At 35.6% G+C, this 18,753-nt stretch overlaps 1 protein-coding gene across 2 annotated transcripts in view; it reads left to right on the forward strand.

The window, feature by feature from the left end:
* LOC111057861 (dystrobrevin beta) overlaps positions 1–18,753 on the forward strand; it is a 78,280-nt gene that overhangs the window by 40,213 nt on the left and 19,314 nt on the right. For both annotated transcript variants that reach the window (XM_022345328.2, XM_022345329.2), the window contains exons 12-15: positions 14,957–15,131; positions 16,487–16,630; positions 17,462–17,515; positions 17,856–17,983. In XM_022345328.2, the coding sequence (XP_022201020.1) occupies positions 14,957–15,131; positions 16,487–16,630; positions 17,462–17,515; positions 17,856–17,983 (501 nt within the window). The remainder of the gene's footprint in view (positions 1–14,956; positions 15,132–16,486; positions 16,631–17,461; positions 17,516–17,855; positions 17,984–18,753) is intronic.

An 18,753-nucleotide genomic window follows, 5' to 3' on the forward strand; every position in this document is an offset into this window, starting at 1 on the left:
ATATACACATCCAGTTTCATTCAAACACCCCAGTTTTTGAAAAACAAACATTGCATTATAAATGTCAAAAATCTCTCTGACGAAAAATGCTTTTTATGGTCAGTGCTCGCGTATTTCCATCAGAAGCCAAGGAACTCCGACTTGAGTGTAAAGTATTTGAGCAAGTTTGCTCACACACTTAATACGCAAGGTGTAAATTTCCCGGTGACGACACGCGATATTAAGAAATTTGAAATACTCAATCCAGACATTGCAATTCATGTCATCGCGTACGAGAACAAAAAGTTTTTCCCCTTCCGTACAAGCATTTTCCGCACGTGTAAACACCAAATTAATCTTTTAATGCTAAAAGGCGATGCAGGAAAAACTCATTTCTGTTTAGTAAATACTGCAAACGGGAAAAACGGGCTATCGCGTCTTCTCTCGCACCTTTCAAAACATCATGGTCAAGTACACATTTGTAATTTTTGTTTTCACCGGTTCACATCGGACAAATCTAAAAATTATGATGGTAAAGCAAATTTAATGAAACATGTGGAACTTTGTTCCAAGTTTGAATCTCAGCGCGTTTCATATCCTAAACGTGGAGAGACAATTAAATTCAAGAAACTAGGCACCACGTTGAAGAAAAAGTACACCATTTACGCGGATTTAGAAACTTATGTTGTTAATATCACAGATGATTCCGATTCTGATGAAATTACTCGTAGTTACACAAAGAAAACGGCGCGTCATATTCCCTGCGGCTATTGTTTCGTTGTTATAGATGTTAATGGGGAAATCGCCTACGGACCTGTACTCCATAGATCGAGTAGTTTAGACGAAAAAATCATGGAGAAATTTCTTCAGGAAATTACAGATCTCGGGGACATTTTGTATGAGGATATGAAACGAGAAATTCCGATGCAAGCTTTATCCGAAAGTCAAGAGCGTGAATTTCAAAATTCAGTAAACTGTGGGCTTTGTGCTGAACCGTTTTTAGACAGCGATATTAAATGTGGTCACCACGCGCATGAAACCGGTAATTACTTGTGTGCGACACATGTTTCTTGTAATTTAACAGCTCGTACTCCGGAGTACATATCATGTTATTTTCATAATTCCTCCGGTTTTGATTCGCATTTTATTCTGAAATCGCTCGGTAAATGTAAAAAAGAAATTTCCTGCATCGCAAATACGTCAGAGAGATTTTTGACACTTTCAGTAGGCAAAATTAAATTTTTAGATTCCTACAAGTTTATGTCTGAATCCTTGGAAGTATTGGTGCGTAATTTGGTAGAAAGTACAGACATGGAAAAGAAGTTCGAACGATTATTTTCGGTGTTTCATGATCCACCTCGCGAACACAGACAGCTCTTGTTGAAAAAAGGAGTATATCCCTACTCGTACATGAGCTGTCCCGAAAAATTCGCGGAAACATCGCTTCCTCCCATCGAATGTTTTCATACGATTTAACTGATACACCTCTGTCTCGTGAAGAATATGAGCATGCGCAAAGAGTGTTTTCAACATTCAAGCTGAAAAATCTGGGTGAATATCACGATTTTTATTTATGTTTGGACGTAATGCTATTAGCGGTAGTTTTTGAATCCATGAGGTCTACGCTTTTTAGCTCATATGGCCTTGATGTGACCCATTTTGTTTCTCTCGCACACTTCACCTGGAATTGCATGCTGAAACACACTAAAGTCGAACTAGAATTGATTACTCATCCTGACATGCATCTTATGTTTGAGGCAAGGATGAGGGGTGGGGTGTCATTTATCGGTAAACGTTATTGCGAAGCAAATAACAAACATCTACCCGAAACATACGATCCTTCAAAACCGTCTAATTATCTGCTTTATATCGATGCAAACAGTTTATACTCGGAAGCTATGAGCCGAAGCTTACCTGTTGGAAATTTCAAATTCCTCTCAGAGGAAGAAATTTCCAGCCTTGATTTCGCGAATTTGGACAGCAATTCAGAAACCGGATATATAATAGAATGTGATCTCAAGTACCCTCAAGAGTTACATGATAAGCACGCCAGCTTCCCACTCGCACCTCTCCACCAAACGCCGCCGCCTCGCGAATTGCTGTCGAACTACCAAACAAATGAGAACGGTCAAACTGGAACCAAAAAGCTCATGAACACACTTTTCGACCGTGAATAGTACATTGTTCACTATGTCAATTTAAAGCTCTACCTTCAGCTCGGTTTGAAATTATTGAAAGTGCATCGCGTCATTAGCTTTTCCCAATCTCCCTGGCTGAAAAGCTACATCGACTTCAATATCCGGAATAGACAGAACGCGAAAAATAAATTTGAAATATCCTTCTCTAAGGCCTGTTGTAACCTAATATTTGGCAAGACGATACAGAGTAGTCGTAAGCAAATGAATGTTAAAATTATCACGGATGAAAAACGGTTAGATAAGTACATTTCAAATCCACTATGTAAACGCTGGCAAATAATTAGTCCGAACATGATTGCAGTTTTCTCTCGCAAGTTGGAACTTAAAATGAACAAGCCTGTCTATTCCGGCTTTTCCGTACTGGAGTTGAGTAAATTCCATATGTACGATTTTTTCTATTGCAAATTACAAAAAATTATACCGTGGGATCGTATAGAACTGTGTATGACTGACACCGACAGTTTTCTTCTAAACCTAAAAGTCGAAGATGTGTATCAGTTGATTAGAGAAAATTTTACCCTTTTCGATACTTCTAACTATCCACCTTCCCACCCTTGCTTTTCCATGGAGAGAAATAAAGTTGTAGGAAAGTTCAAGGATGAGACCGCCTCAAAACCTGTGCATAGATTTCTAGGCCTTAGATCGAAACTTTACTCATTTTTAGTATGTAACAAGAATGAAGAACCTGTAAATAAATGTATAGCATAGGGTGTACAGAGCGGAGTGAAATGTAGAAAACTTAATTTTAATTTATATAAGAAATCATTGTTTGAACGTAGTGAACATGTAGAAAAATTTAATATGTTAAGATCCTATAATCACACCATGTATCAGGTTGAATGTGCAAAAATCTGTTTGAGCCCTTATGATGATAAGAGGTACATTGCTGAGAATGGTGTTGATACTCTCCCATTTGGACATTATAGAGTGCCCACAACACTCTAACTGATTGCTCAGTATGTCCCGTGACAATCATCCAACACCACTGATTTGACTATATCATGAATATTATTAGATCTAAGCTAGCTTTAGAGCTTCATAGCGTGCCGCTTGTGAACTATCCCACTCGCAAATATGAGTTGAAAAGTGAAAAAGACTTGCTTCAAGCCGATCTCATTGAGATGACGAGTTTATCGCGTTTTAATAAGGGTTACAAATATATCTTAGCTGTTATTAATTGTTTTTCAAAATTTGCATATTGTGTACCATTAAAAGACAAGGCAAGCCAATCTGTATTTAACGCTCTCAAGCCAATTATTTCTAAAAATAAGGGAGTTAAGCTGTTCCAAACAGATCAGGGAACAGAATTCTTTAATTCAAAAGTTAAAGCGTTATTAGATAGATATAGTATTAAACATTATCATGTTTTTACCGATAAGAAAGCCTCCATAGTTGAAAGGTTTAATAGAACACTTGAAGCAAAAATTTATAGATATTTAACTGAACATGGAACCAAAAACTGGATATCGCAACAAGACAGTTTAGTTCGTGATTATAATGCAACAATGCATTCATCCATTAGAATGAAACCTAAAGATGTGGGGAAAAAAGATCGTAATCATGTTTTAATGTCTTTGAATTCTGCATTCAATAGATGATATAAATTGAAAAATTCAAAACCGAAATTTAAGCTAGGAGATGTTGTACGAATCTCAAAGAAAAGGGTTCTTTTCGATAAATCTTATAACATAAACTGGAGCGCAGAGTATTTTGTAATTCATTCTATATTTCCTTCTCAACCTGTAATGTATAGCCTGCGAGATCTAAACGGAGAAGTAATTAGTGGTAGGTTTTATGCAGAAGAAATTAAAAAAACACAATTAAACGAATCGGAGAGACAAGTGTATTTGATTGAAAAAATATTAAAACGTGATAAAAAAGGATTGCTAGTGAAATGGATTGGGTTTTCAACGCCTAGTTATATTAGTAAAGATCAACTATTAGATGAAAAATATTCTTTTGTAATCTATTGTAAATATCATGTACATTTATTGTAAATAATCTATTGTAAATATCATGTACATTTATTGTAAATAATCTATTGTAAATACATTCCATTCAGTGTAAATATCATGATGTACATTTGTTGAAAATATAATAGCTCCTCATCAAACATTGCTTTTCATTTCAATCTGAAGTTTTGTAATTTGCTAAGGCTCAACCAACAGATGCATTCTCGTGAAGAGGGTGCGGGAAAGAGAGTGCCAGTTGAAGTGAGAAACTTCTATCAGTGGGAGGGAGCCTCTGTCTAGCCATGTGGTGTGATCCTCTCCGATAACTTATCAGTTCCTTATCAGATCACATGCTGTACACGTGACTAACATGATTTCGATAGTAAATTTCGACAATGTTATAAGAGAGAAAGAAATGCCAACATGGTGTACAAATGGTAAGTTGTTACCACATAATGCAAGGATCCTTATAATAGGCTCTTCAGGGTGTGGCAAGACCAATTTACTATTTAATTTAATTTTTTCAAAGAATGGGTTGAGATTTAAAACTATATACTTGCACACGAAGAGCGAGTATCAAGATAAGTACTTGTTTTTGAGAAAAGTCTTTTCAAAAATGAAGGGTATTGAATTTCATATAAACAGCAATTCGGAATCTATACCTCACCCCAACAAAATTCAACAATTTTCTCTTGTCATATTCGACGACTTCCAACTTAATCACGTACCTCAAATAAGAGAATATTTTACCATGGGACGACATCGTAATATTGACACTGCATATTTAATTCAGAGTTATGGAGCTACACAGAAACATTTCACTAGGGACAATGCGAATATGATTATAATCTTCAAGGTAGATTTATTGAGTCTGAAATTAATTCACAGAGATCATGTTGGAGCAGATATTTCTTATAAAGATTTCGTTAAACTTTGTCATAAAGTTTGGAATCGTAAACCTCATAATTTTCTAACTATTATGAGCGAGTGTGGAATTAATAGCGGCAAGTACCGAGATTCGCTCGATACGTTTCTTACCGTTCAGTAGAGATTAATTCTTTGTGCAGTCATGTTGTCATACAACAGCAAAAAACTGAATAGAAAGAACGTTGGTTTAATCGAAAAGATTAAGAAATTGAGAAAAGTAATTAGAGACAAGCATAAAAGCTTAGTCAATTTTGAAAGGCGATCGGAGGAATACAATAGGAAAACGCTCTCCCCGTTGATAGAGCCCATAATTGAACTGGGAAAAAACAAATTCTCACACTCTGGTGTAAAACCAAAAAAGGAAGAAGTAAAAGAGGAGAGTATGCAAATTGATGATAATGGAGAGGGGGATGAACAGAGTTATGAGAGTTCAACAGACAATTTTTTAAGCTCGACTAAATTTGAAAACAGTTTACTTGGTTCTAGCAGAAACGATGATGTGCTGTCACAATATCTAAAAACGTTTCATGCGGAAAAATTGAATAATTCAATCAGTTATGGAATTTCATATAATTCTAAAGATGACGTGTATTATATTGGAAATCAGCAAGTAATATTCGATAACGGTTATATAGATATTAATAATGAAAGATTCCGTTTAACACATGGTCTACTTGAGTTATTATTCAGTGGGAGACCAAACTCAAATCTTTATAATCAGAGAGATCTGGATAAGTATAAAAAAATCTTAACACTTACAGGCATACATTTAGATCGAAGAGGCTATGTTAAACGAAATCAGGGAATTAAATCGCAAATGATTCAAAAGTTATTTCCCAGTAAAAAAATTAGTAAAAAGAAGGGTTGGGGTTTATTGAAATTTGCAAAAAATAATTCTCATGATAGAATTTATCAATACTTTGATAATTTTGACGAATTAGTGGAAAGATTAAATTTACTCTATTCCTCAAAAGCTAGTGGCAACACCGGGCATGATGTGGAGATCGCATCTATAATTGAAGAGCTAAAAGAAGCAAAATTAATTGTTTAGTGTCACAATGACTCTACATCGATTCGGATGAATTGATACGGCTAGCGGAGCTCTTGCTAATCTTACGTGTGATATTGACTCGATAACACAGAAGATAATCGAATCGATAAATCAACAAGGAATCAGCGAAGCTGTGAAATTTTATTTAGATTCGCAAATAACCAAACTCGTTTCGGAAAATACAAAGAATATTGGAGTGAGCATAATTGAAAGAGAACATATTCTAAGTACATTACAAAATTTCAGTGCTAATATCGATAAAGCTATTGCAGAGAGAACACTAAATTTAGAATCTGCTCTAGGAGAAGTGAAAACTTTAACAGACAGCTTTTCATCTCAGTTGCTCAGTATTAACAACGATAAAGTTGATAAAGCTTATTTAGATGAGAAATTAAAAGCCGTATCAGATAAAATTAAGAATTTGGAGGTGCTGGACAGAAACTATCTCAATACTAAATTGAAACAACTTAGTACAGAAATTTTTACTAAAGTAAATGAAACACAGCCATCGGGAATTGATAAGCAATATTTAGAATCTGCTTTGCAGAAATTGATTAGTTCTTCATTAACAAAGGAAGAGTTTGAAAAACGATTATCTGAAATGGCGAGTGCAATAAAAGCTAATATTATGGAAGGTATTGAACAGTTCATTACAAAAGATGCTATTGCTATTCTAATTAAGCAAATTGCAGAAAAGTATGCAACTAAAAATGATATAGGAGATTTTATTAAGAAAAACGAGATGGGAGTCGCTGTGAAAAGCGTTCGTGATGAAATAGCTGAGGCAATTAAAAATTCGGAAGAGGGTACTGTCATGAGACTGCAATGTTCGGCTCCATTCATTGAGTATCTAAATTTATACATTCACAGAGTGGCCCTGGACATCGTATCCAAATACGCCCAGGTTTCTTTTCACATGAACTGGATTGAGGCAAAAGAACATAACCTTTCCGAAAATCAGGTAGTGCAAATTATTACAGAAAAAATGGATTTAGTGAAATATAAAGACTTTATATTGGGGCCGAAAACATAAAATCTTGTAAACAGTTGTGTGAGAGAGAGTGAATGATATGTTGTTTCAGCCTAGACGACCGTGATTGATTGTATAAACACTTGTGTGTGAGAGAGAGAAGTATTTAAACACCTGCAGTTTCAAATTACACCCTAGACATTTTTGACTATATCGATAAATCTTGTAAAAGGATGTGTGAGAGAGAGTGAACTTTAACACCTACAGTTTCAAATTTCACCCTAGACATTTTTGACTATATCGATAAATCTTGTAAAAGGATGTGTGAGAGAGAGTGAACTTTAACACCTACAGTTTCAAATTTCAGTCTACACGTCCGTGATTGATTGTATAAACACTTGTGTGAGAGAGAGTGAAGTACACACCTGCAGTTTCAAATTTCACCCTAGACATTTTTGACTATATTGATAAATCTTGTAAAAGGATGTGTGAGAGAGAGTGAACTTTAACACCTACAGTTTCAAATTTCAGTCTACACGTCCGTGATTGATTGTATAAACACTTGTGTGAGAGAGAGTGAAGTACACACCTGCAGTTTCAAATTTCACCCTAGACATTTTTGACTATATCGGTTTTCTACATAAATCTTGTAAAAGGATGCGTGAGAGAGAGTGAAGTAACTTTAATGACTAAACACATGTCACAGATGATAAATCGATTTAGACATTTTTTCATGTAACGAAATGTAACGGTTTTCGCTGCAGGAGAGGGAACCTAGCAGAGAGCAGTGCGCACGTGTCTAGATGAGGCACACGCTCACGAGCAAGTGCACGCGTCACTTTACTCTAAACAGGTGAACTGACAACATGATGTCTAACTATTTTGACTGCACAAGTTTCAACGAGTTGTCTGTAGAAGCAAATCCACTAGTTGATTGGGGTTTTGAATTTTATGCCTATGATTGGTTTGTGGTAACAAAGGTAACATTTGCCGATAATGGTGAAATTCACCTTAAAATTATCGATATTGATAGTGAAGGCGACTTTAAACATACTATCAAGTTGCCGAAAGAATATTCAGTGGTTTTGAATGAGAATAACATCAGAAGTTTTAATTCTCGTTCATGGGAATTAAATGTGAGCGGAAATCGTATCTTCTTAAGGCAGTTTCATGGTAACTATAGACGTTGAGTTCCGTCCCGAGTGAAATAGGTCTGAGAATGTGTAAGTATTTTTAGATATGCTAGCTCATTCCAATTATACTTACATATTGTCGGAGAAAACACTTGAAAAAAAAAACGACTGCCATGTTTGTACAGCAAAAGAGCTCAATTTTTTACACATTCATAAACAGTTTGATTGAACTCTTGACTGTCAGTTGGAAAGCAAGCATAATATGACCCATTATAGAACTTAGATTATTGTAGAGATTCACTAGTACAGTATATCATTAGATGTAGAGAGAAGGATTCGCTAGTATAGAGTAATATGGATTCACTTTAATCTGTCAGCAAGGGAATTTTTCCCCCTCAAAGGGAAATTATTCCCCCTCATCTATACTGGGAGAGAATTTCTCACTTCAATCTGTCAGTATAGCAATATGGATTCACTTCAATCTGTCAGTGAGAGAGAGAGAATTTCTCAATTCACTTTAATTTGACAGTATAGCAATATGGATTCACTTCAATCTGTCAGTATAGCAATATGGATTCACTGTCACCAAGGGAATTTTTCCCTCTCAAAGAGATTTTTTCCCTCATCTAGCATTCACTTCAATCTGTCAGTATAGCATTAGATGTAGAAATATGGATTCACTTTAATCTGTCAGTATAGAGAGGGAATTTTTCCTCCAAAAAGGGAAATTTTTTTTTCCCTCACCTGGGCAAGGGGAGAGAGAGAGAGATATCTCTTTTCATCCCCACTGGGCAAGGGGAAGGGGAGAGAGAAAGAGAGAGAGAGAAAGATATCTTCCTCTCTTTTCAACCCCCTCACCTCCACTGGGCAAGGGGAAGGGGAAATCTATTTTTAGAAAGAGAGAGAGAAAGATATCTTCCTCTCTTTTCAACCCCCTCACCTCCACTGGACAAGGGGAAGGGGAAATCTATTTTTAGAAAGAGAGAGAGAGAGAGAGAAAGATATCTTCCTCTCTTTTCAACCCCCTCACCTCCACTGGACAAGGGGAAGGGGAAATCTATTTTTAGAACACCCCCCACCCTGCGGGCGGGGGGAAGGGGTGGCGGGATGGACGAGAGGGGGGAGGGGATTTCGAGCAAAAAAGTCCGTCTTCAATCCCAGTTTCCCTCTACTCTTATCAATTGGGGAAGAAGATTTGATGTTGTCATTAACGAGAAAAATTGTTGGAGATATGAATATAAACACACAGCTCCGTCACCCACATCAACAACTATAGGATTATCTGAATTTTTGTTGTGAATATGGTCTTAAACATTGTATCAAAAAAGCTACAAGGACTACTGGAGAGACAGCTTCCTGTATAGACCATATTATGATCAATTTCGAAAAGCAAGTATTACCTATAATTTATGAAACCAGCATCACAGACCACTTCAGCATAATCCTGGGATTGAAAGAAAGTACTTCTACTGATGTCAGCAGCAACGACAGCAATACACTTCGAAAATCCTTAGATTTGATTAGACTGAAACAGCAACTTTCTACAGAGAACTGGGAAGGCGTCATCAACGCTCAAGACACCAACATTTCCTACGAAAATTTCATCACTATACTCAAGAAACTCATAGGAGATAATAACCAACTACTACCACCAACGTAAACGTCTCAAACCTATCAAAGCATGGATCACAAGAGGACTAGTCTCAGCTATGAGGAGAAGGGATCTGCTCAACAGAAGGAGGAAGATGAATGACTTTGAATTAGCACAACACTACAGACAATATCGCAACACTCCAGCAACATTAATTAAAAATACAAAGGAAGAATATTATAGAACAAAACTAAATGGAGTACAGGACAATCTAAGAAAAACCTGGCAACTGATAAGGGAGGCAACAGATGCAGTGAAAAGGAATGAGGATACATTAAGTAAGATCATTATTAACAACAACATCCTGTCAATCGAAAACAATCACGAAATCATTCTTGAGAAGACTAATGAGCATTTTGCTAACATTGGAGCGAATCTAGCCAATAATGTTGCAATCACACTTGAAAAGTCACTCCACGTTATAGAAAACTAATATAGACCAATACTATAAACTCGCCATCTTCGATGTATTTTCAACCAGTTACAGAACAGGAAGTACTGGACACTATCAATACTCTTCGAAAAGCTAGTGCCCCAGGGCTTGACGAAATTGACAACAGAACTCTGAAAGCAGTAAAAGAGCACATTGCAATACCACTAGCAGATGTTTTCAATAAGAGTCTCTTTCAAAATTCAATGAAAAAGATTTGTAAAAGACCCTGAAGTCAACAACTATAGGCCAATAGCATTAGTCAGTAATATTTCAAAGATCCTTGAAAAACTTGTAAAAAAGTTGAGTTAATTATCTTGAATCAAAAAACCTGTTGTAACCCAATCAGTATGGCTTTCGACAAAACAGATGTACAGATGATGCTATATTTGAGTTGACAAGGTCCATAATAAACGATTTGGATAATGGTAGGAAATGCCTTGCAGTATTTCTGGATCTAGCAAAGGCGTTTGATACAGTATCTCATGGCATCTTACTGAAAAAGCTTCAGGCTATGGGTGTAAGAGGTGTTGTCTCAGAATGGTTCAAGTCATATCTGGAAAATCGTAGGCAGAGAGTCAGGATTGGGAGAAACCTAAGTGCAGGAGATGGCCTTCCAGTTAGCTTCAGAGTACCACAAGGAACCGTTCTTGGACCAATACTCTATCTCATCTTTGCCATCGAGCTGTGCTCTATGGATGTCGGTGGCAAGATTATCGCCTTCGCCGATGACACAGCAGTATTATTCCGGGGAACCAGCTGGGATAACGTCTTCAGGTCAGCTGAACTTGGAATGGGAAAAGTTACCTCCTGGCTCTTCAATAACATTCTGACAATTAATGCCTCAAAAACAAAAATTTATTGCTTTCTCACTAACAGATTCCAAGAAGCCTTTTAAGCAGACAATCAAACTACATCATTGCAAATTGGAAAGTATGAATTGTAATTGTCCTTCAATAGAGCGCACAAACAATATAAAATATTTAGGAGTCATAATAGATGAATTACTTCGCTGGGATAAACACATTTTACATCAAACGGCTAAAATCAGAAAATTAATTTACAAATTCATCCAACTCAGGCAGCTACTATCAATAGACATGATGAAAAATTTTGTTTAAGTATATTATTTTTGTATAAATAAGTCGAGTCCATAGCAAGATATGGCATTTTGGCCTGGGGAGCTACAAATTTCTGCCACATCGATCCTATCTTCAAGGTTCAGAAGCTAATTTTGAGGATAATAGGACGCAAACATCCACTCTTCCCTTCAGTACTACTATACTCGGAGCTCAGCATCCTCAGCATCAGACAGATTTACATTCACAGACTTCTAACATTCACCAGAAAGAACCCACAACTCTTCATCAATTTGAATCACCCGCAAGGAACACGCAGAAGGAACATGGACTTGGCAATTCCCAGGATGACAACATTAGCTGCTCAGAGGTCAGCCACATATTTAGGACCAAAAATTTTCAATAAACTGCCAATAGCTATTAAAGAAACAGTTCCAACTTCCAATCAATTCATTCAAATCGAAAACAAAAAACTGGCTCCTGTCCAATAGAATCAATCATGGAGAACAATTAGTTCTATGAAAAATTTTCCATACTGTTTCATTCTCATTTTCTTCATTATAATGATTTTTCCCATGAGTATTATAAATGTTTTTATGTTAAATTTTTATAAAATTTCTACATCTTAGGTTATCAATTTTCTTTTTTAAATTTGTGTATAGAAATGTGGTTTTTATGAACTTCTAATGACTCGCAAAATGTATCTTTATTAGAATTTTTAACTTTTGGCATAAAATCTTAAACAATAGCAAAATGAGTGGCATCCCGACCCATATTCATATATAGTGGGGGCCATATTTTATTAGATCAGCAAGTAATCAACCAATTGTATTAATACTTTGTAAATGATTGTACCTATATGCTTTTTGTAATCATGTGTATATTTTGAATAAACTCCTCTGGTCGTGTTGTACCCTCGACCAGAGACATTATTATTATTATTAAACTTTAAAGTCAGAGAAGAAGAACTTGAAAAATTATGTGAAGACTTCAATGAACACTTTAAAAATAAAATAGAAGAAATGAATAAAAACATATCAACAGATATCCTTGATGTATCAATTTCAGAAACTGATGAAAACCATACAACTGAACCATACACAGCAATAGTCAAAACAATAAAACATGGATAAATTACAAAGAATAGTAAAAAAAACTGAATACAACAGCATCACCCGGCATAGACAATATTAAACCAAAACATCACTTTGAAAACTTGAAAGAAATCCTATTACACTTATACAACACCATAATAAAAACAGGAAAAATTCCATCAAAAATGAAGACAACGATCCTCAAACCTATCTATAAAAATGGACAGAGAAAAGATATACAAAACTATAGACCCATAGGTGCGATCTCCATTATAATGAAAATACTGGAGTTTATTATGCACAAAGACCTACTCAACTTTTCAACACAAAACAATCTGCTGAATGAAAACCAATATGGCTTTGTACCCGGCAAATATACAACACAACTGCTAGAGAAAGTATCATACAAAATAAATAAGAATATAGATAAAAGAGTAACAACCCTCGCAGTACTACTGGATCTGAGCAAGGCATTCGATACTATCCAGCATGAAATACTGATGGAGAAGTAGAGCAAGATGGGAGTATTGGGAATGGATCTAGAGTTATTGAAGAATTATTTCAGTGACAGAGAAACAATGGTGAAAATTGGAAACAATATTAGTAAACCAAAATCCCAAACATTTGGAGTCATTCAGGGTTCCCCTCTATCACCACTACTCTTCAACTTATATATAAGTGATCTTAAAAACTGCAACTTCAAGGGAGAAGTATACAACTATGCGGATGATACCATCATGCTATTTGCAAGTAAAAGATTAACAACTGCAGCTGAAAATTTACAAAAAGATTTGAACACAATAACAAAATACTTCCACAACAACTATATACATATCAACAGTACAAAGACAAAAACAATAGTATTTAAAAACCCAAAAATGAGTATAAACATCCTTGACCCAAAAAATAGAGTTAAAAGTCATAACTATAAATGCTTCACCACTTTCAATCCATGTAACTGTAAGAAAATTAAACACTCAGATACACTAAAATATCTTGGACTGAATTTTGACTCAAACATGAAGTGGCACACCCATTCCCAGATGCTGGCAAAAAAACTGAGGTACATAGTGGACATAGGTTTTACCAAATGAGAGAATTACTGCCTCTGAAAGCAAAACGAACCGTCTACTTCAGCTTGGTTGAATCTCAAATACGATATGGTATAACTGTCTATGGACATGCACCCAATTATATATTGAACCCAGTATGTCAGCTAATCAACAGAATCAAAAGAATATTTTTCCAAGGAGTGGATACAAACACTTTAAAATTGCTCTCATTCAGAAACCTGTACAATTATATAATACTGCTGAAATACTATTTTGAAAATGCCTATCGACGTACCAATGAAAACAGATACAACACCAGACACACACAATATAGAACACCAGAATACTTCACTGAAATAGGAAAAGCTGTACCAGAATATTTTGTACCATGCATTCTCAATAGTCCACCGAATCATCTACAACATCTAGACACTTACAGACAAGTAAAAATATAAATTAAAAATTACTACTCCACAATTCAATAGATAAAAATATCATTCTTACATTATTACCACGAAATAAACGCATCTACAAATTTGTATTTCCTAAAACATTTCCATCTATAAATTCAAATCTTGCAAAAAATATCCCTGAGTATGTACAATGCCCCAATATAAGCTAAAATTAGCTTCATGGGGCAGCCACAAAATTAATAGGAAAATCTTGATAGATTCTCACTTCATGTATGATACATATAAGATGATATAATTATGTATAATGATTAATTCAATTTGTAAAACTTATCATTCATGTAATGTGAGAAAACATTTATTAATTATGGATAGATGCCCTAACCTGTAAAGTGGCGTATCTGAGTTGTATCTGGTTGGGGTGATCACAAACAGCTATTGAAAACTAGAATAACAACCAGTGTATTCTTGATGTTGGGTCTATTTTGATGCGGTTTCCGCCAGAACATTCCTTCATGCGCAGGTTTTTTTTAAAATTCAGGTGATGTCTTATACAACTAAGTTGAGCACTATGTTTAAGCGAAGTGAAATCAGTTGAACAATTCCATGATGTTTTAAATGAATAATTACTCAATTCAATGCCGCTCCACGCTTAAAACTTTGATATTTAAATATTATAATAATATCATAAAATATCAAAATAATTGAAAATCATGTGGTTTTTGTAGAAGTCGCATTATTTAAAGAATAAATTCTACAAATTAATATGAAGACTACTATCATATTGTTCCTCACTTTACTGTCCAATTTCTAATTGAACTGTTATTAAAGTATGTTATTCCTAAAGTTTTTAGTTATTTTGCGCTTCACAATATAAGTCTAGTCTATCTATGGTCTATTTTCTTGCTCTTAGTTAAATACTGTAGTACTTTTTATATTTTCACAGTATGATATTTGTATAGCTTTTCACTGTCATTACTTGTTTCGTATCGTGAGTCCTACTCACTGGTCCATCGATATGCTTTTGCAGAATCACCAAACGTCACCGCGTTCCACACCCAACTCGTCTCCTCGGTCAACTAAGTCTCCTCCTCCTTCATCAAGATCTGCTCCTCCCACTCCTGGAGCAACTTCTGGGCATGCTGAATCCTTGCCACTCTCCAATGACGTCAGATCTGCGTTTGGAGGCTCTGGTAACATACTCGGTAAGCCGTCCATATAAAATATCTAAGAAATCAATTACTGCTACAAAATATGTACTTGCAATCTTATCAACTTTCGATTTCGAGAGATGAGTCTAAGAAATTATTGAATTCTGTAAGACATGCACTTGGAAACTTGTCTATATTTCATATACAGAGATGGGAGAACTTGAGAAACGTATACGGATCCTTTTCGTGTATGCCAACAGACGTTCCTACCCCAAACCAACTCCATTCTCTTACGAGTAGTCTTTCGCTGTTTTATTGTGCATTATGCCCACACAAGTTGTTTTTACTTTGTATGTATAAAAGTGCGTGGGTGACTTGATGAGATGATCAAACGTTAATGCCACCGGTGGGACTCAAACTCACGAACAGGTGGTGCTAGCGAACGGAAAATTATAACGCCCAGACCACTAGACCAACCCGGCCTAGCTTTACCACTAAATTGCGACAAACTTCAAACGTTGAGAAATGTATAAGGATCTTTCCGTGTATCCTGAAATATTTCCCTGTCCCAAACCAACAACAAAGAATAGAGTAGTTTCATGCTTTTCCGCTATGTTGCATCATCATTCATCATTCATCATTGTTCTGTACCAGAACAAAATGTTGATGAAACCTTGATTACTTAATCAAAGTTTAAATAAGCTAAGATAATGTCAGTGGGCCAGAACCAGAACAAAATGTTGATGAAACCTTGATTACTTAATCAAAGTTTAAATAAGCTAAGATAATGTCAGTGGACGAATACTCATGTGGACATCATCCATTGTGAATATGTTATGATGTTGAAGCTGAAATGAAATGGAATGGTTGCCTTTATTTTTGTTCACAATACGGCTTGTAAAGGCAAACAAGATTGTCTTTAGTAGCGGCTACTAAACTGGCTAACGGTAGCTGCTCCTCTGTCTTTAGTAGCGGCTACTAAACTGGCTAACGGTAGCTGCTCCTCTGTCTTTAGTAGCGGCTACTAAACTGGCTAACGGTAGCTGCTCCTCTGTCTTTAGTAGCGGCTACTAAACTGGCTAACGGTAGCTGCTCCTCTGTCTTTAGTAGCGGCTACTAAACTGGCTAACGGTAGCTGCTCCTCCATCAATAGCTGCTTCTCATTGGAACAATAGACGCGATTTTAGTAGCCGCTACTTATGTCCAGTCTAGTGGGTGCCACTATTGCGACAGTCTCACCAAAATCAAATAACTCTAGCTTGCAGAAATAGACAATAAGAATCGTTGTGTTGATTTCATGTGGAATTGAATCTAAAAAATTAGCTTTAACCTAGTCTTAGCTTAAACTGAGTCTGGTTGCAGTTTGGTGTTGAATGTTTTTACAGGATTTACTTTGTTTCGTACAATAGGTTCATCAACTACATCTCTTGCAAACGCTGTGAATGCTGCGGCCAATAACAATCCGGCTTCACGGAGCCTGCGAAATGATCTTCTAGTGGCTGCTGATTCTGTAACTAATGCCATGTCCACTCTTGTGCGTGAACTCAACTCAGGTTGGTCTACAAATCTACAATTCAACTTTAAAACTCTGCTTCACAATGAATTTCTGAATAAAATAAACCTATTGCTTCTCATGGGAGTGTTCACATACTCCAGTCCGCCAATCTGTGAACACTTTCATAAGAACGAATAGTTTTCTCTTTCTGTTCAGCAGAGCAAAAATTTATGGGAAAGCCGGGCTCTTTACTCAAAATAGAGTCATTATTATCATCATCAATAGAAAAAGAGTAGATGTTGTGAACTCTCACTCAAAATAGAATCATTATAATCCATCATTAATAGAAAAAGAGTATAGTAGGTTTTGTGAACTTTCAATCAGAACTAAGTTATTTCAATAAAGAATAATTTAATTAAATTTTCTTCTTCTTGTGAAGGAGTGTTGGTATACATTTTAAACAAAACGACTAGAAATTGTCTCAACTACGTACGGAACTTGAGAAAAAATTGAAAAACTATTCTCGTTGCTACTCTATTTTCAATCGCAATTGAAGTCTATTTTTAGTTGTAACTTTTTTCATTGGTGACGAGGGATTGTGGAGATTTATTGAGCGACTGACGCGCCGTTATCGAACAATGAGATCTCTCACGAAGTCCAAAGGTAGAAAGTAAATTACTGAGTGATTTTCAAAAAATCAAAAGTCAATTACTTTTGATTGCCAGAGCATGACTTCTCTATTTGAATTCTAGTATCTAAACTTTCAATAATGTTTCATAGTTTCAAAATCTTGTCAAATAGATAGAAATAAATAAACAACAGCATTTGTACAAATGCTTATAATTAAACATAATTATTGTGAAAATAAGTAAATTGAGTTTTTTTTCAGAGAGTTCAGATCCAGATGAATCTCCTGGGGAATCAGCAATAAGGAAACCCTTAGGTTAGTGCATTTCAGATTCTATAATTACAATAGTCATGTTACAAAATATAAGTAATTCATAATAAAATATTAATTCATCTTTGTTTGTGACGATTTGTATTGTATTTGGTGTATCGGGACTATCTATAGTCATCGTCTGTTATTTGTGTTATGACAACAGTTACGAACCGAAAAAGCATACACTATCAAAATTCATGGTGTTGGATAGTTAGTAAAAAATCTAGCCTATTATGTAATTTGAATATATTCGATATTTCTGCAGTAAATTACATTGAATAACTCACAATTCAATTACTGATTACTTTTAAAATAATGCTTTTATAACTCCATTTGACTACAGATTTTGAGGGGGATAATGAGGAAGAAGAAGAAGATGAGGATGGGGAATGGAGAGATGAAGTCTCGCCATATTATGATCGAGACTCGAAATTTGTTCGAGATTTCCGCATGAGGACAGATTTACAAGACGTAAGTGCAATTAAACCAGTAAAACAGCTTCATCTAGTTTATATTTTAATGTAATGATGAGTATTTTTTTATTTAGAAACTAGTAGGCCTATTTCGAAATTTGTTCGAGATTTCAGCATGAGGACAGATTTACAAGATATAAGTGCAATTAAACCAGTAAAACAGCATCATCTAGTTTATATTTTAACGTAATGATGAGTATTTTTTTATTTAGAAACTAACAGGCCTATTTCGAAATTTGTTCGAGATTTCCGCATGAGAACAGATTTACGAGACGTAAGTGCAATTAAACCAGTAAAACAGCTTCAACTAGTTTATATTTTAACGTAATGATGAGTTTTTTTTATTTAGAAACTAGCAGGCCTTTTTCTTGCAAAAACTAATAACTCTACGCAACTAGCACTTGGCAAGAGGCTCAAGTAGGGCGTAATGATTGGAGGGTGTGGGTGGAGTGGGGGTAATGATTGAGTAGTGAAGAGCAGCTCTGTTTGGCTCCTTAAAATATCGTTGTATTTGTTGGGTTTTTTTAAGTTAAATTTGAGTTGTGTGGTACCAGTGTTTCCGTCTTATTCTTGTGGATCTCCTGGTGTGCTCTAATTCCCGATTGGACTTGGCAGTGAGTGTGTGCAAACTGTTTTTCGTATGTCGAATACTCCAGAGAATCTTAGATCTAGGCTTCGTTCAGATTCAGTAAACAAAATTGAAAGCTCTTTATCTGTGAACTTTGTCCGGTCTGATAAAGCTATGGCTCCGAAAGTTGACTCGGCAGT

This window comes from Nilaparvata lugens, chromosome X, assembly GCF_014356525.2.
Source record: "Nilaparvata lugens isolate BPH chromosome X, ASM1435652v1, whole genome shotgun sequence".
In the NCBI taxonomy this organism is placed as follows: Eukaryota; Metazoa; Arthropoda; class Insecta; order Hemiptera; family Delphacidae; genus Nilaparvata; species Nilaparvata lugens.